Here is a 24,637-nt window from a genome sequence, read left to right as displayed (position 1 = left end):
TGAAATCTAGTGCAAATATAAAAAAAGAATCAATTTATGAAGCCAAACTGATTCTGATCTAATAAACGAACACTCTACCACAAAAATTTTCTCTCCAAGATTATGTCAAAGATTCCATCAAAGTGTGTGGGCAAATTATTTCTTCTAGTCAAAATCTGAAGGAGTTTGATGAGTTACTATACATCTATGGAAAACTGTGACTCCATCTCAAGTACCACATGTGGCCCCAGTACTTAGACCTTAGGGACCACAGTTGGGTTATGCCATTGTGTTAAACTGAATGAAGCTGTATTAGCTTTGCTAAATGGGAACTGCAAATACAAAAAATGTGTCAGAAAATTGAGATGATGTGCAATATGTCTTTTTAGCGATAGCTCCTGGAAATCATCATTTTCTGTTGCACTGCACAAAAAGGAAAATGTTGGGCTACAGCTATCACTTAGCTAATGTATCATCATAGTATGTCCCTTCCCTCCAACTCAAACAGAAATTAAGGTACTTTCTTGGAGCCAGTGAAGCCTGGGTGCCTTCAATGGATCCTTCACAGATCTTACACCATCGTTCATGGTCAGCAGTTACAGATGCTCTTACTAGGTAAACTGTCTACGTGGATTGCATAATGCCTGTTAGAACCGGGGGTTAGGTAGGGTTGTCCGTAGCCAACTCCTCACAAGCCACAAACACCCTATAACTAATACCCCCGCCGGCCAAAGATGAGGTAAGTCGTAACAAGGTAAGTGTACCGGAAGGTGCACTTAGCCCACCAAGATGTAGCTACAACAAAAGCATTCAGCTTACACCTGAAAGATATCTGCCACCCACCAGGTCGTCTTGAAGCCAGCTCTAGCCCAATCACACCACAACCAAACAAGCCAAAACTAACTCCCCCACCAGACTAAAGCATTCTCCTGTCTTAGTATGGGCGACAGAAAAGACCCACCAGGCGTGATAGAGATCATGTACCGTAAGGGAAAGTTGAAATAACAATGAAAAATAAAGCAACAAGCAGCAGAGATAAACCCTTGTATCTCTCGCATCATGATTTAGCAAGAACAACCAAGCAAAGCGAACTTAAGCTTGCCCTCCCGAAACCCAAGCGAGCTACTTACAGGCAGCTGCCTGAGCGAACCCGTCTCTGTGACAAAAGAGTGGGACGACCTGCTAGTAGAGGTGAAAAGCCAATCGAGCTGGGTGATAGCTGGTTGCCTGTGAAATGAATCTAAGTTCTCTCTTGACACTCCCCTACGGACAACCCTACCTTACCCCCATGTTAGTTCATAACCCTATGTCCTAAACATACTGATTATTTCTGCTGCTTGTAATTTTTCCATAAGAGGAGATTTAGAACACAAGCACAGATTATATTCAAAAAGACCTGATATATTATGGTCGTGCCTGTCTAGGCATCTGTGAATTCTGCACGGTCTTCCCATGGGATTCACTAGCCAAAGACATTTTCCCTCTTTCTGGATCAACATCACATCCTCGTGAAGAGAAGATATACATAAAAGGTCTTTTCCCCGCTCTGATGGTCTTAGACTTGGGAGTATGAAGCACGTGATTTCTTTTTATCTCCTCGATATAATTAAAAACAAATAATAGTGCTCTTAAAAATTAAACATTTAAATATAACAACTGAGTTTGAATCACATGCCTCCAGATTTTGAAAGAAAGTAGCTTGTGATAATCAATATTTCAGCTTCATAATTCTGGATTGTTATGGGTTCTGAGCCACCAATAAACAATATTGCCACAGGCTTCTACTCATATTCAAATGTAAATGGCTCCATGGATCTCCAAAGGGAATATAACCCAAATACGGATGTCAGTGAAGGAGTGTTTCTAGCAAATTGTGCCTATTCAAAGGGACCATGAAACAGAGAGATATAATAAATCTGTAAGGCAGCAACTCAGATTGGTTTACAGGATGATAATTTATGCTGCTATCCACAAAACGCTATGTTCCTTGGTACAAAATACTGACAGCTACCCATGGCTACATTTTTGGTTAAGTTATCCTGTGGTATACAACCAACAAAGTACCTATGTTCCCTCAGCAGAAAAGACATTTCTACAGAGTGTGTTCGTATGAACTGTGTTTCATCATTTTAATAGGACATATGCCCAGAAGTAAGGGAATAACAATAGGCAAGTAACAGTGAGAAATGACTATCAAGATATACATGTGGAAGTCTGCTTTTTGGTATGTACTCTTGGAAACATATGCATATGTGGTGCTCACAGTGTAATGTCATTTCCACACTACTAGGAGACTGCTGGTGGCAAAGCTGGTGATCTACCTATAAGGATATTGTCAAGCACTAGAATAATAAAATCATTACTCAAGCAAAACTGGCTCAAGAAGCTACATTCTGATCACAGTTAAGAGGTCTCTGAAATTAAATTGGTTATATATTTTCTCTAACCTCTCTTTCAACAGCTTCCAGCGAACTTACTATTAGTTGCTAGTAATTTAAATTCCAGGGATAGGATTATATATAATTTCTTTAGAGTGGTTTTTGATATATGGTTTGGTCTGCTAATAATCCAAGCAAGAAATCAACTCTTTTTTTAGAGTAATCACTGATTTCTCTGTCTTTATTTGATGTAAGTCATATAAGGTAAAGCTTTTGAAAGTGCCTGATTGTCTACTTGTACTCCACTGGTGAAAATAAGCTTAAGATTCTATTACTTGTATTTGCTATACTTAATACCAGGAAACGAAATGCTCAGCTATTAAAGCTACCACAGACACCTGTTGCAAACTAATATTATAGAGGACTGTTATAGCTGCTTTTTTAGTTCCTCCATGGCCAGTATGAATAGGCTTTCTACTGTGTGTCAGCTTCTTCTGTGAGCCTGAATTGAATTCAAGCATAATTAGAAATCACATCAAAACATTATGTTAATTTTCAATTGATTTTATGATTTAATTCTATTAAGCTGCAGGCTTGCAAAGAAGCTATAAATCCTGTACATGTCTCAGTGTGCTTGACTGCTAAACAGCTTCTGGAAATGGAAGCTGCAACACATGCTGTAGCTAATTAAAAGACATGTTTTTACTGAAATCAAATTGCTTGTCAGTATGTCAGATAAAAAGTCTATACTTGACACTCAAATGCCAAACAAAGTTGTTTTTTTTAACTGGGTGATAAGTTATGCAGACTAAAAAGCTGGTGCAATGAAAAGCATGAGTCACTATAATAATGGGAGAGTAAGGAAGAGAAGAAAACTTGTGACACTCTGTGGATAGTCAAGCCGTGAAATCACTGCCCAACTCACTCCTTCGTTTTTTCAGAAAGCAGCTCTGTTTCTCCTTTTACAGCAATGATTACTCTTTTGAGGGGATAATTATTATGGACAGATTTATTCAGGAATAGAGTGTGACGAGAGAGGCTGGATGTGATGGTTACGTGATAAAGGAATACCACCCTACTCTTGTTTCTCTCTTTCCATCTAGGACTAGCAAAGGACCGAAACCACTTACACATGCTGGAGGCTGACACAGGATGCGCTCTCCACACGCACTCTTATAACTTTTATAAACAGAGACAGAGGATCTCATTCTAAATTATCTGTGAAAGGAGCTATTACTTTGGACTCAAAAAAATTATGATTCAAAAAAATTATTAATTCCTATATTCCAACCTGTTTAACACAGAACTATGCCCTTTAATGAAGTATTCAAGCAATGCGCTGTCGAAGTCAAAAAAATCCATGCTGTGAGAGAAATTTATTTGTGGCCGTTATATGTGGTTAGAGCTTGAAGTAATGTGAATGGAATTCAATAGTCAATTCAACAGCAATGCAGGATCACAGCTATCAATTATATTACCACCCTATAAATGAAGGATTTCACTTCAGCCTTCCCTCTTGGTTTATGCAGTGGATTAATACAAAGAATTCAGAAATCTAAGTATATAAATAGAAGACTCATACTTTTCTCAGAATAACTTCAAAATATTCTTAGCATGTAGATGACTTAATTTACATTACTTCTCTACCTATGTGTTGGACCAGATTAATCAATACACTACAGATATTTTGTGCAATTCTTTTGATTAAAACTAACGCTAAACACGTTGTCTGTCTGTCATAAACACTTGTTATTATAGTATATCCCTATTATAATAAAAAAGAAGTAAGGACACAGAAGAAAAGATGCTGAGGGGAGCATGGTATTCAGACCATTTTCCAGAAAAGCTTGGGTAACTCACAGAACTTTCAGTAGAAACCAGGCATCAAGGAGCACACCAAGTCTAAGCGAACTGCAAACCAAAAGGTCTACAATGTACCAGGGATTACAGAGCTAACCTATCTCTCCTAAGCTCCAGGTTGATACAGCATACATTGGACTATTTTTATCTTTATCGGTTAAGCTCGATTCATGATATCTTCAGTCAAGAGTGCTAAAGCCAAATGACCAGACTGACCTATTGGTCAGCTCTCAGTTCCTTCGTTCTATTTTAGCTCAAGCATGTAATCCTTAGTTGCTATTACCTTGTGTTCGGACAGGATCTGACATAGGGCTGGGATCACTCAGACCTTGTGAATTGATAGCTCTCACCATAAACAGGTAGATTGTATTGGGGCGCAGTCCCCTCACAGTGTAGAGAGTGGTCTTCACGTGGTTAGCCACCGTCTGCCAACTATTGCTCACAGACTGACTGCAATGAGAAGAGAATTGAAGATTATAGGCTAATGCAAGAGAAAAATAAATAAGTGAAAGGACCTACTTTTGTAACCCTGTATCACATATAAGTACAGGAAAAAGTAGTAAAGCAGGGTAAAAATAAAAATATTTGTTTCATTTAACTCATCAAGATGGGATAAAAAAGAAAAAAGCCACAGCTGTCAAAAGTATTTCTCCTTTCAACAGAAGCAGAAGCTTTTGCTTCCTCTCTAAAATAAATACCTGCAAAAGGCAAGTGTGAAAAGCTGTAAAGTAAATTTGAATGATAAATAGGCTGCTCCTGAACATAAACCTTAGAAAAGAAAATCCCATTAAAAGAATAATTTTCTATACTGCTAAGTAAATTACGTCAATAAATTGTCATTGGAAGAAAAGTATTCTCCTTGAACCACATTCATACTCAAAGTTACCAAAAAAAAAAAAAAAAAAAAGGTCTGAAAACATGCTTACGAATGAAGGAAAGTATATGAATATTTTTTCCTGTCACTACTTTTTCCATTGGACATTATTATAATTTGATTACAATCCACTGCATGAAGAGATTTCAAGTGTGATTGTTAAAACAGCTTTTAATGAAAATGCCTGCCTTCTGTTAAAGTTATTGATGGGATGCCATTCAAGCTTATCTAGGGTAAAGTACCACAAAAGCTTAAAGAGAAAATTTGATTTTATTGTGCTTTGTTGTATAGCATTGATTAAAAAAATTATTTAAATGTACAAAAAGAAAATGGAAAGCTACGAGTTTCATATTTTTTCAATTGTTTCATTTATGTAACGCTTAAAGCTTAGTGTTAGTTCCAGAACAATACCAACAGTCTGCACAGAGTAATGTTCTTTGCTTATTAACATAGCAGGGTGAAGTATTATCACTATAACTTCATAAATTTGCACACATATTATTTTGATGAATTCTTACATTAATGTTAATTAAAAGATGAACTAAACTATTTGTCATTTGTTGCACATCTTGATTAAGGGAAACATTTAAGAATGTGCGCATTTTTGAGCAGAAGCATGTATTACTGAGACATGTGAAAGGTATGGCCCATGCTTAAACAAGCTTGCCGAACTGGGGTCCGGGAGTTCTTTCCTACCACGTATTAAGTGCTGCTGTGTGGAAGGGAGCAGCTGGGTTCTCTTCAACCTCAGGCTGCAGGATGAAATCCTAAATTATCAATATTAGCCTTTTCAGTTAAAAGTTTGAATCCATCTAAAATGGTAAAAAATAGAAATTTAAAGTACTTTGACTTTTTAATAGGTGCTGCTTTAACAGGAACAGGAATTAAAGTATGTAGAGAGGCTTCAGGATTACCAATTTATTTTCAGATTATTTGTACTCTGATAGTCAAGATAACACTGGCCCAAATGATTGGCCTGCAGCATTCCCACAGGAGACTCTCACTGATCATCAATGCTAAGGGAAGAGCAACAAATAATGACTGCATTGTCCTGTTATGTTCCTGTTGACCTGAAGAAATAGTTAGATGCTCCTCTAATTAATCACTTAGAAAAAAAAAGTGATAAATTGAAAAAAAAAAAATTAAAAAATAAGAATCAATGCCTGCCATAGGAGACGAGTCTTTAAATTTCTAATGGCATGTGTAGAGTCCAAAGGAACACCACAGTACCAGAAGAACAGCTGGTACTGTGGTTTAGAGCAAAATTAGACAGGAAGATTAAAAGTGGAATAATTCACATACCTAAAAGCCTCAATGATATATGCACTAGCTGGTAGGCTTCCAGGGGTCCCTGGTTGCCAGGACAGGGTGACACTGTTCTTAGAAACATCAGTGACCTGAGGTTTGGAGGGTGGCCCAGGGAGGTCACTTATATCGTAATTTTTACTGACTGTTGCTCCACCAGATTCTGTAAGAGGCAAAACCAAAACAATTACTTTTTACTCTTGATAGTGTCAATTTGATCAAAGTAGAAGACTAAAAGGAAAAACATGCCAAACATCTGCAAAATCAGCATAACCAATGTTCTTAATCTGTAAAGAACTAAGTCAACAATTGCATTACCACATATATTTTTGGATGAAGAGCTATCATTCTTTAGGTACATACTGAAAGAAAAAACCCACACAACTCCAAAGGTTGTATATAAATATATAAAAAAAGAAAAGAAAGAATAACAAAAAAGCCCAGCGTTGCTGAAATTTACATGAAATATCAAAACCTCAGTTACTAGAAGGCTGAGAAAGTTCCTATACCCAGATCAACTCCAGTACTCCCAGAGAGCACAGCAGACTTTGACGGGACTCTGTGGAGGCTTAATAATTTTCTTGCCCAAGCCAACACTGTACAAATCCACATTTTATTAATACTCTTGTTTAGAAGAGTTACAGCATACCACTGTCACTGGAGACGAATACAAATTGTTGCAATGTCAATGGGCATTTAAAGGTAATAGCAATGAAAAGCAAGGTGTATGAAGGAACCCTGCCTTCCCACTTAAAACTTCTCCATCTCAATCCCAGAATTTTTAGAATGGACTATTTGACTCAGACAGCTTTAATGTAGTCATGTACGCTTTCATTTTGTGCCAACTGAAAAACAGCCTCTGGACATCACTTACCTGTCACCTCCAGCACAGCACTCCATGATGTCTCCCCACTGGAACTTGTAGCAACACAAGTGTAAGTCCCAGTATCGGACAGCTAGACATAAAAAACAATTAAGGGCAATTTTAACAACGTTTTAGAATCAGCCAACAGAATTTAGTCTGATTTTCTTTTTCTAAATGTTTCTTGGTAAGAAGGACTTAGCCTATATTTTACACCAGACTAGAGGGCACCAGACATTTTCAAACAATCATTTAATGGTGGCTTACTTTTAGAGAATTATAATAAGATTACTTGCTTCTAATACTTTTCTAATAGTAACTTTCATATTGCTAATGGTACCAGTACAGCATGTAAGTGCTACAAAATGGATGTTTTAGACAGTGTCAATCTTTGCATTGGTTACAACAGATGCAGGTGAACTCAGGTAACAAAATAACAACAATTAACTTCTTAAAGGATAAAATCTCACCCTTCTTATCCCTTGATGACCCAGAGATACAGTTTCCAGTGCCAGGCAGACTGTTACATCATCTTAGACTCTTATGGCAGATGAAGTAATTTCTATACAGGTCATCACACATACAAATACTGCTGCTGAGACTTAACAGTGGCTCTCTGCACAGACAGTCCTCCAAGCCATTTTCAAATGGCAAAGTTAAATCAGATCCTATGCCATGCTTACCTTTATTCTGTTTCACATGGGTTTTTATTTCAAGCTTGCAAGGCACTTTGGCAGCAAAAAAAAGAGAATTTTTATAAAACTGTTGTGATTCCCTTGTCAGTTCATATATTTCAAATTTATTTGGGGAAACTGTTTTGGATTATATTGTCAATATTAATCTCATTGCTATATAAATTGTTCTACTATAAAAATTTGCCAAGTGGTCTGCCATTCCTTACTTAAATTCAAAGTAAAAATGTCTGAGACTGGAACTAGTGAAGGCTACAGAGATGGGTGGAAACAGTAACTTTACAAAGCACAAAATATACAGAGATGCCCTCCTACCACTACGTATAAAGCATGGTAGTCTGGAGATGGAAGCAGAAGAGGGAGAATGCCGACTCTAGTGACAGAAGAGAAGAATTACATTCACCATCAGATGACTTGGCAGACATAGGACTGCATCCAAGAAGCTTTATTGGATGTTAAGGAATTGAAATGGCTTCTGCTAAATGCAGATTGGCACTATAGCAAAAGTGCTTATACCTCACTCTTCAAGAAGAATGTCAAGGCAAATAAGTAAGATGCTCTGTAGATTACTTGTTGATATATAATTTAATTGATGTTTAACTTTGTCATGTTTTAATTTTGTTGGTATTTTCTTCAGATACACTGGGACTCCACTGTACCGTTCTTAGGGGCAGGTAGCAACTGATTAATGCCAGTTCAGTAGTCTGAATGAGCATGACTTGCATTTTAGGAGGTGCTTTTGCTGTGAAATACAAGCAACAATTACACCCCTCTAACAATGCCTCAGAGACTCAAAATATAGAGGTACTGCTAATGAAATGAAACGGACTCTTGAAAGGAGACGGATTTTCCAGAGGACACAGCCTTATTGCATTTTGAAGTAGTGTTTTATTTTGCTTCTTCCAACCTTTTATCAAATATATAATTCTTTATTATGTGATAATGGAGAATATTTCTCAAGGCTATGGGTCTCAACTTCATTTGTGTACTGCTGTGACAGATGGGGTATGGCATACTGAATGAAATAAGTGGTATACAGAACAGAGTAACTTGCAGAAGGCAAATCCAACATACAAAGCAAGAAGGAGGTATGCTGCCTCTTCCAAGATATGGTGAATTATCAAACTTCCAGACTGTGGATGGATTAGATACAGACAGAGTGTACTGATAATTCAATTATTTATACTTTTTTTTGCGCTATGGAAAAAACAACAGGGGAGATGAATGGAAAATCTTTGCTATTCAGTAAAACAAACAGCTTTCTTCCTTAGTTAATGCAAGTGTCTAGATCTGGCGTGGTACACTTCCACGGAGCAGAGGGGAGTTTCCTGTCAGTGTTGACCTGTCTGAAAGGGTACCGAGAGAGTAATGTACGTGAGTTTTCAGTTGTCTTCCTCAGAGCAACTGGGAAGATTGGCTCATCAGAAAAATCTCTAGGTTCATGTTTACGACTGTGGCCCATGGTTCATCGTGACTGCTGCAGACTCCTGAATAATTTGATTTACACACAGGAAGAGTTCCAAAGCAGAAGAGGATATCTCAAAGGTTTAAATAGTAGTGGCTAACCTTTACACATATGTTAAAACCTTCTATGATTGCAACAGTGATTATTGTTTGTGAGAGAAGGAGAAGGTTGAGGACATGTGGGTGATAAATATTAATGGTGGTGTTTTTTTTTTAACTTGGGTATGTGAGTGTACTCGGACATATTCTGTGGCTATTTTTTGCTTAGGAAGTGCTCCTAGTCCTTGATCAGGTAGACCTGAGAGAAAAGTTAAACATTCCAGATGCAAATCCATGTTTAATTCATAAAAACTGCAAGGCACTGGAGGAATCTGGTTTTTATGGCTGTGTGTGTTTTTTGTTCTTAAGTCTGAGTCAAACACTGCACATTACTGCAATCGAGTGGTTTATAAAAAATATCTTTCGGAGCCTTTAAGGAAAATTGGTTACTAGTGAATGAGCCACTTAAGGATCAATAAAAGCTTCATGTCTTTCAAAACCACACTCACTACTAATACTGTTTTCTTCTCCCCTTGCAAGCAGTTTTTCTTCCTTTCGTTTACAGACCTTGTGCCTCTAACAGCGAGATTAATGCGCTGGCATGACTCAGAACCCATTTCATTGTTTGCATAGCTGCATGCAGACAGGTATCCCAGGAGCTTCTGCCTCATGGACACTCCGCAGAAGCCCATCATCAATGCCTGAAAGTTTGTTTGAAATCACTAAGCTTCCACCTTTAATTGCTGCTTTCTAACACTACTGGGGAATCCTGACTATTCAAGCGCACTCTTTAATCCAGCTCTACAGGAAAAATGCATTAACCTTCATGGCCTAAAACTGCCTTCAGCCCAGGGAGGAAGGATAAAATGTTTACTCAAAGAAAGCTAGCATAAATTTTTTAATAAATTCCATTTTGTTCCAAGGGAGTTAACAATTCATCTACGATCACTGATGAGATGGTATCAGAAAACAAAACTGCACTTTTTGTCTCAGTAGCTATGTTTATTGACATTTTTTTGGATGGCAAAGCTTAGTACAGAAATTACTGTGGATGAAATTAAATGGTTTCTGAAATTGCCTTTAAGTTATTGACAAATAATTACATTTACTTTACTATTTTTCCATATACATATTTGTCTTCATACACACAAACGGATTTTTATCTTTGAACAGGGAAAAAATTAAAAGCCCAAACAAAGATTAGTGATGCAATGTTTATCAACAAAATCTGACACTATACTATTTGGAATATTATAAGATTTCTTTGTACTTTTAAGATATCATATTCTCTCATGTGTAAAAATGTATATGCTATGATAGGCATTTAATTTTGAATAGAAATCCCTCTGCATATGACTGCATGTATGTTAGAGTATTAGTCGCCTTCTCCCATCTGCAGCCTTATGGAACATCTCCAGCAAGCATAACATTGAAATAAATCAGCCAGCTCAAGACTGCCAAGACTTATTGATGGAGAAAGTGCATAGCCAAACCTTGATGAACTCCAGAATCACTTGCTAGCATAATAGTGCCTTGGAAAATTGTGATCACGAGTTGCCAATGAAATGCTCTAAGTTTTAACAAAGACAATAGGCCAATGGCTTCATGGTAAGACTGACTGAAAAGATAAGGAAGGCCTGCCCTTTTAGATGCCTATCCATCCCCAACTTATGTGTTTTATTGCACATATGTAAGATTTTAAATATCAATTCTATTTTTAAGGAATTATAACAGAAATATCCAATGCTCGTTTGGCTCTTCTCTTCCCCCCCCCCCCCCCTTCTCTACACAGTGTCAAGGCATGAAATAGGATGTGGACTTGGTGAGAATTTTATAGTAAAAGAGACAAATTCTGAAGACAACAGACAGCAAGATAGCAGAGCTGCTTGAGACTCATACTGACAGCTCAAGACTAGCCATGTACCACTTGAGCACTTATAGAACTTCTTTTGTTATCGCTACTCACCCTCAGAGTTTTAATCTGAAGTGTCCCCTGATCCTGTATGGATGTTCGAGGGTCTCTGCCCAGGAAGGTGAATCCTTCTTTTAACCAGCTGATGACAGGAAGGGGGTCGCCAGTTGCCTTGCACTTCAGCAAAGCTGTCCCATCCACTGCCAGTGTCTGATTGACTGGCCCCTGGAGGATGATGGGTGGGGGCCTATCTGTCAAGACTAAACAGTGACACATGCATTGGCATCCACACCTTTAACAATCCTCTGCTGCAGTTAGCCCTTTCCTTGACACACTACCAGTTTTAAAAGACTGGTTTAAGAGAGCCTCTAAAAGGCTAAAAACATTACTTTTGGAAGACCCACTGATACATGTTAATAATTAACTGGTGTATTTGAAAAGCATTTTTGTAAGAATTTGATTTCACCACTACGAGATAACACCAAGATATAAAAACTTCTGTTACTGAAGATCATTAGACTCATTTGATTAAGACAGGATGAAAATTAAGACCTTGATCCAGAAAAGAACTGAGCTACATCTCTTATTTCTTTCAATTTAAGAAAGCACATAAAGCACACGTTTAATGTCACATCAAAATGTGCTTAATTGCTTACCTGACTTAGGGCCTAAAAGAGAAAATCTGTTAAAGTTCAAAGTGAAACACCACAGCCACTCCATCAGGTGTAACAATCACATCCCCCATTCACACTCAACTTGCAAGGTTTCATCAGCAAAAATATCTAATAATAATACAAAACATTTTCATAATCTGAGGGATCTAAATGACTGTACCACTCTTTCCAGTGGAGAAAAATTCAAACTCAATCAAGCCATTTAATAGCTTACTTATCAAATAATTTCATCACCTTTTAAAGCCATGAACTCTCTTAATTTTTTCCCCTTGTAATTTACATTTGCATGCTTGAAAGACTGCTTAAAGGACTCCGTAACCAGTGAACCTCATTCCATGACCAGTGAGATCTCCTGAAGTTGAGATAAAATGTTCGTGTTCACTTTTATTGAAAGACCAATTTTTCATAAATAATTCTGCTGTTGAACCTATTCTCTCAGTCATCTGTTAAGCAGCAAAATATAACTCTTTGTTTCTAAAGAATGTGTTTATACAAAATGAATGTGAAATAATACTTGAATACAAACAAGGCTATGACCGCTGCATAAAATCTATATAACAGAACCAAGAATTCATTTTTATATATTTACCTGCCACACTGCCGCTGTTTTAAATCTTTGAACAACTGAACAATTATATGATTGGCATTAAATATTATAACAGGCAGGATTAGCTCCTAAACAAGTGTAAGTTAGCCTTCCTCCACTGATGTCAATTGAGTTTGAAACGTTTATTCTAGCTGAGAACCTGGTTCATTATAATCCATACACAACACCTGACTCTAATTATTAAGTAGAAATAAATTATTGTGAAATAATATGGTTTCTGTTGTATTTGAGCTGTTTGAGATGCAAATCTCTGGAACCTTCAACAGATCTGAAGCACTTTCATTAAGTTATTTCATAAATAAAAAATATTAGGGAAATGTTAGTGGTATGTTTATACCTAAAATAATTATTTCTGTAATTGTAATGTTGCAAAAATACTAACTACCTTCTTTTGCTAACAAGACACACAAAGGATAGAATCATTAGTATTAGTAGCAACTTGGAGTGTGAGTTCATCACATTTATTGAAATTGAAACTGAAAACAGAAAGCCAATGCAGATTATTTATTAACACCAGAATGCGAAAGCTATTTTTGAAATTCTGAAATATCACCCACGGAATGCAGAGATAGGACAGGAAACACTACAAGAAAAGGGAAAATGTAATGCATTTTCACTTTGATATAAAATTTTTTATCTCATTAAGGTTCCTTATGACTATACTGTTCAGCCATTTGGTGAAATAAAAATTGATCTCAGCTCATGTGTACTATCAGCATACCTGCAGTATATTCAAATGAAAAGTTAGCTGTGTAATTTTTCATTTAGATTTAACATAAAATAGTAAATCCCAGTTTTCTAGGTAGCTAAAAGTTAAGGAAAAAGAATTACTTAAGTTGCTAACTGTTCCACTGCAGTTATTTGCTGCATCTAATTGCCTTTCATGTGTGTAGCAATGTAGGTATTTTCAGAAACTGCTGCATTACAGATATTGTTCTTTGGCACGTAATTAGTTTTTTTACAGCCCAAATGAGGAGCTCATAATCCTTTAAACAGCTCTGATCAATAGTGTAATTGAAAGTCTCCTGGCCAGAAGGAATCTTCATTTTCAAGGGTGTTATGGGTGAAAGACCACTACAGGTTTCCATGACACTAAGGCTAAAGGTTAAATGAACACTTAGGGTTTCCACTGATCTGTGAAAGAGTGTATTGTCTTCACAGCTATGACTTGTAAATCTTCTCTAACACGTGTATACCTGCTTGTATTCCTACTACATAGGTCTCCTGTACAAAGATTCAAAACTCGGTTTGAGGTTTAAAAAGATATATCATAAGCATTATGAAGAACAGAGGGATAATGAAAAATATCTACAAAAGGGTTGGGGTTTTTCTTAGTTTCTTTTACAACATTTTAATGTTTTATTTAAACTTTACATTGTTTTCTCCTAGGAGGAAACTTTTATATCCATTCTACAGAAAGATTTTGTGTGGCTAAAATATATTTGCATAGTAAAAGAGAAGTTGTTTTCAGAATTAATTTAATTTTAAAAAATTGTTTTGAAACTATTTGTCAGCAACCATATATTCACATATTCTGGTAACTGAAAAATTGTCAGATTCCTTTTTCTGATAAAATGCAGCTTGAATTTTGAGGAGAGTATCAAAAAAGAACGAATTATATTTCTTAATGAACAGTCTATTCACTACAATTTGGGATCAACTGAAACCATGTTTAAATTTGGATGGAATTTGGTCAAATTCCAACAGGAAATTAAAATAAGAATGGTGAAATGAAGTCTTTACTTTGGCACTTCCAAAATCAACATTTCAAAAGTTTTCCTGGTGAATTAATGGGGAAAATCAGACACAAGGCATGAAATTCTCATGATGAACGCTAGCATGATAGGGTAGGGTACTCTCCTGAGAGGTGGAAAAGCAGAGACGAAGCCTTCCTCTGTCTTTTTTGCAGAAGAGCTTCACAGGAGGCCATGAAGTTGTTCTGAATCTCTCCTGTTTGAAACTGTCACACTCACTATAAAACATTTAATATATATTTGATCAGGGACAGGACTCATGGTTGCCAGATTTGCAGATAAGTAAACTGTGAGTGACATTAAATTCTTCCAGGAGGATTTGAGAGATACATATCCCAGAACACTCAATAGACCTACAGTCAAAAAATCGCTGAGGAGTTTGGGAAAAACATCTTCAGTGTCTATTCCAAAGCAGTGGAGAGGGAGCTGTTAAGGTATGCTGCCAACTCCTTCTCTTTTTTTTTGACATATGCTCTGAACTCTCCTTATAGGTCCAGCCTTTTGCATTCATTCAAAAGCCCTGAAATGTGATTGTTTTAATTAATTGAATATCCTAAAACATTTCGTTCTTATGTTACCATCCACTGTAGGAGGTTAAGCTTGCTCCTCCATTCCAATAATCATCCTAAACCACAACCAGCATTGGTAGGCTGATCCTACAGTTGAGCATGCTGTGGTCAAAATTTTGTAAATAAATATAAAAAAATGACTAGATTAGGAGAAATGGAGATCTTCTCCAAAACACTCTGTGCATGATGGATAAATTTATGGAATACATTACTAACTGTAAACTACTCTTTTTATCTTTAGAACATACTTAGATGGAAGCATTTGGTTTATTTGCATGATCTGTCACTTCAAGACTGGGAGCTGCCTATTCACTTCTTGAGTTTGAAAGGATTGCTGAGAATGTCTCAATTTTTAAAATTATTTTGCTTTTCCAGATGTGGTTAGATGGTGGATTATATGATAGCCTTTCAAGAAAATACAAGATTTGAATTTCAAATACACTGAAGGCTCTTAGCAGAGTCCATAATCAGCAAAATTATCACTCAGCTCAGCACATTTCATCACAGCTAGTAATCTCTTCTCATGTGAACACTTGAGTTAAAAATATTTCCAGTAAAGACTTGTAAGTGCAAAAATGTAACAACTGAAACACTGCTATATATGGTATAATTAAGCACTTGTTTTTCTGCACATGACACATGTTTTCATTCTGTATTGGAACTTCAATTGGATCTAAATTACTCTGGATCAAACAAGAATGTGTTCAAAATGAAAAAGATGGCTCGCCACTATTATTAAATCATTAACCAAACAGAAAAATTCTGGGCTATGAAGTAAAACTGAAATCACCCACCAAAAACTAGAACACTAATGCTTAAGTATATAGCTAACATGCACAGTGTTTCTTTTATTATATTTTTAAAACCATTAAATTAGATTTCCCTACTGATAAAAATCATTAGCTTCCATAACTTCTGCTCAGCATCAACCAAAAAACATGATTTAGACATTTATGGTTTACTACCTAATTGAAAACAATTAAAAAATATCTGTGATCTAATGGTACATTTATTTATATAATCTCAGTTCCGCAATATTGTTCTGGCACTTTTCTTCTGACCTCACCTGCCCTTTGACTCAAGAATAAAATGGTATTTCTATAAAGAAATCTTGTATTATTTCATAATGATCATGCTGACAGTGGGTTCTGGAAAGCATTTGAAGAATGCAGGCCTTGCATCCCCTGAGCAGCAGATCCACCAACTAATGCTTTCTGTAGCAATGTGGAATGCACACCACCTTTAATCAGAATTAATTGTAGTTGAGTTTGCATTTTAGCAGGGACACCTTTGTGAGCTTTCTGTTGACTTCTTAAATAAAACTAACAAAGATGCCAAAGAGGTCATTAGGATTTATTATTTACACACACACAAAAAAAAAAATAGATAAAGATAGGCCACAGGCCTTGTCTGTCAAAAGGAAAAATTTTTCATCACTAACATCCTTGAACCTTATTTGATCCTCTCAGCCCCTGTTGCAGTAAATCTGTACAGCATCCGCAGGTGCAACCATTAACAGCTCAATGTCCTCGTAGCCAATGTTTGTGTGTTCTATTTATTCCAATCACAGTCATGGCATCGCATCATGCAGCGCTATGGACAGATATTAAAAAATACTGCCTTTCCATTAATTTTAAATGACCTTTTAATCTACATTTAAATTTGGATTGAATGAAAATGCATCATTTTGTCATAGACCGTGAGAGAAAGGACTTAAAGAGACTGCAGAGCAAAGGTTAGCCTTTAGTCTCCAGAAACTACTTTACAGAAAAGCAATGTGCTTATAAAGATGCAAGGATAAGGCAGAAATTATCTCCCCTTGTCATAAAAATATAGACAGTTTTTGGGAAACAAAGAAAAGGCATCAAATTAATGCTCAAACCTCTGTAACATGAGCCTGAACCTCTCTACTTGTCACTTGTGATGAATATGCTCTTGTGAAAAGCCAGATTATTCAGAATTAGACATCTTTTCAAACTTTCATGGTGCAGGCAGGTCTCTAAGGGAACAGTAAAAGTAGACCTCTGCATATAACAACAGTTTTAAGGCAAAAAATTCATCAAAGTCTGTCAGGAGATATTTAATGAGTCAGTTAAGGAATAATGATGCCAGGGAGTGCAACAGCCTCTTAGTATATGAGGAATTCTGTTGTTTTCTTCACTAACATTAAAGGATGCAAACTGCCTTCTACCCACAATGGGATGCAGAGGGATATCAACAGGATTCCTGGCACATGAAAAGGAATCATGTTTGTGGATGTAGTAAGGTAAACTTCAAGGCAGAATAACTTTTAAACCCAAAATTTTGAAACAGAAAGCATCAAGACAGATCATGTAGCACTTTTCCTTTCCTGAGAACCCTACCTGTGTATTTATGTGTCTCTTTTCACATCATCTAACCATACGAGGAAGTTTTAGAACACAGCTCTGAAGTAAGGAAATATCTTGGTGCCTTATTGCCACAGGGACTAATGGGCTACATGTTGTAGCTGTTCTTAGCCAAGAGTAATACAGTAATTTCAAGGCAACAGCATTGATTTGATTGAGCTAAGGACACATCCCCAAACTAGCTGCCTAAGAAAATACTGAAGACTAGGTGGGAATTGAGCCTGATTTTTCTGCACCCCAGTTCTCTGCTCAAATGACAAACCTATTCATTCTTCGCAGTATTTTTTGCAGTCCTATTTCAGCTCTAGTGAATCAAGAAGCTTCCTTTCTCACCAAGCCTATTCTAGGCTGGTTTGTACCTTGTTTGTATTATCAAGGAACCTCCAGAAAGCAAGCAAAAGGCAAGACTTCAATGCCTTTTTGAAACCATAGAGAATTGCACTGAGACCCTTTTTTCATTGTATTTTCTGCAGAAATTTGTCTGTTTACTTGTATGAATTATGTGATCTCATATGTCTTTATCACACTACTTTTAAAGTACTTTTGACAGGAAAAAACAGTAAGAATTTCTATAGCTCACCATCAGTAACCTCCAGCTGAGCCTTTGCTAAAATGCTTCCAGCAACTGTCAGTGCTTGACAAATGTAGTAGCCTGCATCAGACCGCTGAATGTTGGTAATAGTGAGGTCTCCGGTTGGTGACACTGAATATCTGCTGTTGGGTTGGAGAGGTTGGTTTGGGAAGAGTAGATTCTGCAAAGATAATTCATCTCACATCAATTCAAAACAGAAAGCACCACTCTTGCCTCAGCAAGAGAGAAAATGATTTTTCCTTAAAAGTACTCTCTATATATATACTAGAGGAAAAAGTAAGTGCGGTTATAACTCTATGAACACATAGAGCTAGCTTTCCCTGCGCCTTGGGCAACTTGCAGTTTAAATTAGAAACAGCCCTTTGACAGCGCACAGTGGTGTGTTCTGTCTGGGGGTCTAGGCAAGGAGACATTTTCCAACAATTGCACTTGAGTGATTTGTATTTGTGACACATTCATCTTCATTCTGAATTTAATTGTAATAATATACTTAGTTGGCTGTCAAACCAGGAGGACACAATACTACAGTAAACTTTAGGAAACTAGCAGAAAGTATTGAATCCTGGAGACCTGAGGGAGCACAGCACTATTGTTTGGCTGTGAATATGCTCTGGGCGAAGAGCATGGCGCAGAAGGAAAGCTGGGAGGAAGATACAAACAGGTCATAAAGTAGGAGAAGCTGGCAGAGTAGAAGAACTTAAGCAAGTAAAATGAAATTAAAACTGAGATATACCAGAGGAGAAAAGCAACACGGAGCCTTGAGGGTGAAGAGAAAGGGTATAAATCTGATGTGGAAATCATCAGAGAGAAAAAATAATTTCATGTAGGATAAGATATCAGTTAGCACAAAACAGGGAGATTAGCTTTTTGCCTTTGGGCTGGATTGGAGAAAAGAGGGATGTCAATAAGAATAACTGGAATGGACGTAGCAGCCATTGCATATGATGAAGGACTGAATGAATCAATAACACAGAAAAGGACAGAAAAGCTTTTAGTGGTGAGGGCTGTGTTTTCAAGGAAAAAGTTATACCATCTGGCACAGCTCTTGATGTGAATAAAAAAGAACAGGAAATGGGAGGCAATGTGAACGAAAAGGTCAGCAGCATTGCTCATTGAGACAGAAAGGAGAACAGATCAAACAATAATTAAAAAACAGTAATTCCAGTCTCTTTCTTATGCCAACTCAACAAGCCTCTCTGAAAAAATACAATTGTTTGTATCAGGAATATCCCAATGCACTGCTACCATGTTGTGATAAACTTTCACTCATTACTGCAGCTCTGTATAGCCCTGCTGCACTTTCTCAAGACAACTCCCTACTAACTTCTAAGTTTGTCTATATGGGCTAAAAAGAAAATCCAAAAGTATGGAGTAGGGCATTAAATGGATTTTCTGTTGACCTTAATGGTTTACAAGAAATGATTTGGAACTGCCAGGCAACAAACTTGGATTTTAAAAAAATCTGCTTTGAAGAGAAACTCACACCTTTGTCTTTTTAGTTTTGGCAATAAAAGGAGTGTGATATGCTTTAAATAATATCCGACACTCCAGGTATCCTTCTAATTGTATTAACCTACTAGGCGACTTGTCACCCTAGGATGAGTCTTCCCCTTACCCCCTTTCAATGTCAATGTTCAAGAAACTTTTCACAGCAAATTTTTCCTCAAAAATCAATATGCATCCAGTAAACATGTCAGATCCAATAAGAAAAAAAGGTGTGAAAATTCTGAAACCATTTCAGGTTACAGGGCTAAGTGGGTCTTGAAATATTGCCGTGCTTTCTGAATTGCTTTGAAACTTTTAGAATAACTTCTGCCTGGCACAGACACCTACCAAATGAGGGTATTATGAAACTTCCACTAAATTTTATGAGAAAGCAGAGAATTTTGATATGGCTGAGCTTGACTCCATTTATCACTCGTTACACAATGTGTAAAAAGAAACACAATGTAAAAGACAGTGCAAGGATCAAGCTCCTAATTCTTAAGAAGAAAAAGATGCAGAGTACTCTTCATCCCTGCGTTAGAAAAGGGAAGCTACCCTTCTTTTTATCTTCAGCATGGACTTATCTGTTTTTGAGAGGTACCACATTCCAGTGAATATTCCACATTTCAGGAGAAGCTCAACAGTCTCATGACTCTTCCCTTCAAACACCAGACAGCTATGAATGACAACTTGTCATAAATTACAGTACAACCCCTTTTTAAATGTTTTTACACTTTCACTTGTCTTAATTAGCTGTCCGGTTGCTCATCTGGGCACAATGGTGGCATGCTGGGTTGCAAACAGGGGGACCAGAGTCCTCCCTCATGTAATACCACTGAATTTATCTCAAGGAATAATTTAATCTAGAGAGTCTAAAGGTTACACACACCCTGCCCTGGTGCATTTCATTGACGGGTGGCTGTTAGGCTCTGGGGAAAAGGCTACCAAGTACAAAGGACCAGTTGCTTATGTACGAGTTGGCACAAAAAATGACTCAGGAGGGAAGAGCTCTCCTCCCTTCCAGCTGGTTGTGCTCAGAAACACAGGACTGAGAAATGAATTCACAATGAAAAATGCCCTACAATTACTGGAGTGGGCTAACATGACTACATGACATTACTCTGAACACTAACAGTGGTGCTGCAAACAGTTCCTTCAGTAAATGCAGAAGCAAGCATAGCAAAGCCAAGCATCAACTTATAGTTGGGCATACAAAGGTCAAAAGTCATGTGTGTTCAGTGGACAATGGCTAATTTGGCCAAAGTACCATCCTTCAGATTTGTATGATGGTATACAGTATGTGGAAACTCACCTATTCTATGGCGTCTCATTGCAAAATCTGGCAAGTTGTATACTGAGACAGTGACATTAGCCTGCGTTACTTCACTGATGCTCAAATAAGATTAACATAAGGGTGTAGTGAATCACATTGAGCTGTGTTTCAAGGTTTGATTATAAACCATGTTGGTATCAATTTTTATGTTGCATTTATTTGCCAAAAAAGACCATTCTAACCCTCAGGGATCTAGTTCTCAATATGGTAATTAATTTTCCAGGTTTGTAATTAAACAGCTTCAACATGGTACAATCAGTAGGTAATAACATTCAATTAAAGACACAAGATGCATTTTCACCTTAAAATGTTTTTACCCTTGAAGTGATACCAATGGAAGAGGATAAAATAGAGTATTAACACTTTTCAATTACGCTAAATGACTTTAATCCTGCAAATGATGTCCTACTTTAATTAGAAGCTCTTCTCTTTATTACAGCATGATGGATGTCCACTTTATTAGATTCAAGTGTGACACTATAGGCTCACTTTACATAAACATTACCATGTTATTAAAATGCTCTACAAGGAAGGGTTTTCAAATGTTTGCTAGCACATCAGTACTTCCTACTTTAATTTCAACATGCTATTCTACTTTCCCCTCGGAACAATTTTCACCTTCGTGAGACTCACAATACTGTGCTTTTCAAGGATGTGATCCATGGAGGCTAGATCTAAAGTTCTCCAAATAATACACTGCAAGAAACACACTGAAGACTAAGTTTACTCTCATAAAGTAACAGTGTTGTATCATTGTAAGCCATAAAGGCAACAGAGCACGAAGTGCTGTCAGCCTTGGTCCTGTCATTCTGGACCAGTTATCTGACCTCGTGAGAAGGTGATGCAGAAGCAGGTGGGGCTGAGCGGGCGATCTGCAGTTCAGTTCTTATTTCACTTTTCAACTGAGGTGGTACACACAATGCTGCCAGATTAGACAAAAGGCTCATCTGCACTGCACAGCACAGTGTGGATACTTGAGTTAACTCACACATTGCCCTATGGGAAAAAGTGGCACAGGGCTCTGAAAAGACTAGTTCAGCCAATGGAGAAAGGTACATAGCATAGATACATAGACAGACGTAGTCATGACAGGCTTCATCAAGTAGCTGCAGAAGGCACTGTCCTTGAGCATCCACTTGCCACTTTTAATCTTTCCACGGATGTAAAAGAGAATATGGCACATAGTTTACAGTGTTCAAATTTAACGTACTAATGTGAACCGCACGTTGAAAGTGAGAAGGACTGAATTCTGCTGTAACATATTGCCAATACAGCAAAAGCAGTAAAAAAATGTTACGGCATGACATTCAAATATTAAGCTATAGAAGTTAGCATTGGCTGATGGCAACATTGACTGCTACGTCAGAAATTTTGCTTTCAAAAAATGACAGTAAGGATCAGGGAAATATTTCCAAAACCGGATTCTGAAATCTCCTGAGACAGTTTTACTGAAGAAAGCACCTGTGTGTTCAAACCTGTATCTGTATGCACTATGAGAATATGGCAATGCAAATCAACTTGCAAGATATATATCTGCTTGATCATGTCTAGGCAGGTTGTGAACTGCAATTACTGACTCTGATTAGTTAAAAATTGAGTCATACCTTCTTTGTCTATGATGCTTGTCTCACCCACCTGCTTGTTGGGGGCTTCAGAATGAGAAGTCTTTAAGACATATACTGTTGTTTTCTATACACTTATACAGCACCTAGCACAAGCTTCACCGACTTAAATGGCCTTTGAGTTCTTCAGAATATTAATATTTTAAAAACCAGCAACAAAAATGCTGGTAAGGAATAGTGATAGTTTAAAAGACAAATTCCTGTGGAAGATTAAAAGAATCTGTGAAAGGTAGTATAAATAATAATCCTAAAAAAACCCCACAATATAACTATTTAGAAAGGCTTGAAAGACTTATAGGGTGCTTATAACTTACCTGGCTTCCTTCTTTTTGCCAGAAAACAGCTGGCTGGGGATTTCCTTTAGTTTCACAAGGAAAAGTCACTGTTCGACCCTGGGCTACAATCTGGTCTCGTGGTCTCACCACAAACTGTGGGGGAGCTACAATGTAAGAAAAACCATGGCATAAATTTAGGACATTTTGCAAGGGGGAGATGAGGAATATTGAAGGAAACAGACGACATTATGGATATTTGTTTTATGCCAGAGGACATAACACCAGAAACATTAACTAGTATAAACAGAACTAATATATAAACAAAAACAACAGCAGCAACAAGAAGAGCAGCAATATCAGTATGTGATATCCCCGGTCATTAAAAAAACAAAACAAAACAAAACAAAAAAACAAAACCCCCCCAAAAAAACCCAAACATCAAAAAACCCAAAGGAAAGGAACATTACACCCATACATGCTAGAGTAAATTCTGATTACAATAAATGCTAAGGAGCAGCGGTCAGGTGTTTATGATACCAGCTGTGGACGTATTCTACCTTTCGCCTGGGCAGATATTGGCACTCTCATACCCTATACCCTCTACTCTTCACAGAGCTTGTTGTTGTGCTGGACCTGTCCTGAATTGCAAGGTATGAAGTAGGATATACAGACTGCTTTTTTCAGTCTGCCCTTCTAGACTTTTAAAAACAACTGAGAAAGGAAAGGAAGTCCGGATGACAGCAGGACATAAGCTCAAGAGCTCCCTCACTTCTGTTAGGGGTAGTGTGGTCACAAATGGAGTGGGAAGGAGGACTTGCTGTAAAAGAACAGTTGCTGAAACACTAACTTGAGATATCCGGATTTCAGCTTGTGTAAAGCCAAGACAGAAGCAAGAGTTGAGGAGTTGGTGGGCAGCACTGAGTGGTGAGTAAGAACGAATAGATATTCCAGGAAATCAGGAAGAGATAAGGAAAAGAAAAACAGACAAACTGGAGTTAAAACAAGAAAGCAGAACCAGGACTGGCTGTATTTTCAAGAAGATGGCACAGTCAGAAGTGAAGAATTTCTAAAAGAGAGGTGTAGTTTTACTTGTTTGGGGGTATTGATGGAGAACAGAGAGTCAATGTTTGGTGGGAATAAGAAGGGAGAGAAAAGGTCTTAATGTGCAGAAGGAAAATGGGGAAGCAGCATTGGAGGATTTGAGAGAAAAAGCTTGACGTCAGTGACTATGTTGAGCATAATGTGATAAAGCAAATGACTTTTCTATGCATGACATGCAGACTCCCAGACTTAATTCAACTTTGGAATTTACTGGAACTGGATTTATACTCTTTGGCATACCTTAAAAATGTAAGCAGTGTTTCCAAATATTGTCATCAAAAGATTAGCTAACTTTTGGGGCAGGCTGAAGAAGGGGACAAAATAATAATTAAAAACCCCACATTAATTTTCTTCTATTCTACTGTAGGTTTGGTGATTGTGGAGAGAGATGGTTTAGGAACACTGAGCTTTCAGGTAAACAGAATTTAAGTGTTTTAGAAAACCGTATTTTCACCATTATAATTACAAACTATTTAATTAGGCACGAAGAGCAATCAAGACCCAGCTTCCGATTACACCTGCTGACAGCACAGACACAGATCTGTTAGCTGCATAGAAATGTATGCAGATCTGATTTTTTTAAATACACTTTACAGTTATCTCATGAGGTACTTCCCAAGGCTTTACAGATCAGCAGGAGTCTAAAGAGCACCAGTTGAATATCACTGGTTTAATGCACTATTAAAACAAGAACTGCAAAGCACTTAATAGAATCACCATCAATTTAGAAGGCAGAAGGTGAGGACAACATGAGGAATCTTCCCTCTGCCTCACACTCCTAAGCATAGGCTTTGGCCTCTCTGGACAGAGAAGTGTCCACCTCTTCCCCAGGCCTCAGCAGGTGTTAGTCTTAGAAGTTAATTATCCAGGGTA

The 24,637-nt window shown here is 37.3% G+C and overlaps 1 protein-coding gene across 11 annotated transcripts in view; it reads right to left on the bottom strand.

The window, feature by feature from the left end:
- Positions 1–24,637, bottom strand: part of ROBO2 (roundabout guidance receptor 2) — a 472,649-nt gene that overhangs the window by 84,501 nt on the left and 363,511 nt on the right. For all 11 annotated transcript variants that reach the window (XM_075102036.1, XM_075102044.1, XM_075102078.1 and 8 more), the window contains 6 exons: positions 22,703–22,827; positions 17,937–18,108; positions 11,420–11,625; positions 7,271–7,352; positions 6,394–6,559; positions 4,501–4,667 (listed from right to left, as the gene is read on the bottom strand). In XM_075102036.1, coding sequence (XP_074958137.1) covers positions 4,501–4,667; positions 6,394–6,559; positions 7,271–7,352; positions 11,420–11,625; positions 17,937–18,108; positions 22,703–22,827 — 918 coding nt within the window. The remainder of the gene's footprint in view (positions 1–4,500; positions 4,668–6,393; positions 6,560–7,270; positions 7,353–11,419; positions 11,626–17,936; positions 18,109–22,702; positions 22,828–24,637) is intronic.

The sequence above is a fragment of the Phalacrocorax aristotelis genome, chromosome 1 (genome assembly GCF_949628215.1).
Source record: "Phalacrocorax aristotelis chromosome 1, bGulAri2.1, whole genome shotgun sequence".
NCBI classification, from domain to species: Eukaryota; Metazoa; Chordata; class Aves; order Suliformes; family Phalacrocoracidae; genus Phalacrocorax; species Phalacrocorax aristotelis.
This window is presented reverse-complemented; position numbering and strand designations above follow the sequence as displayed.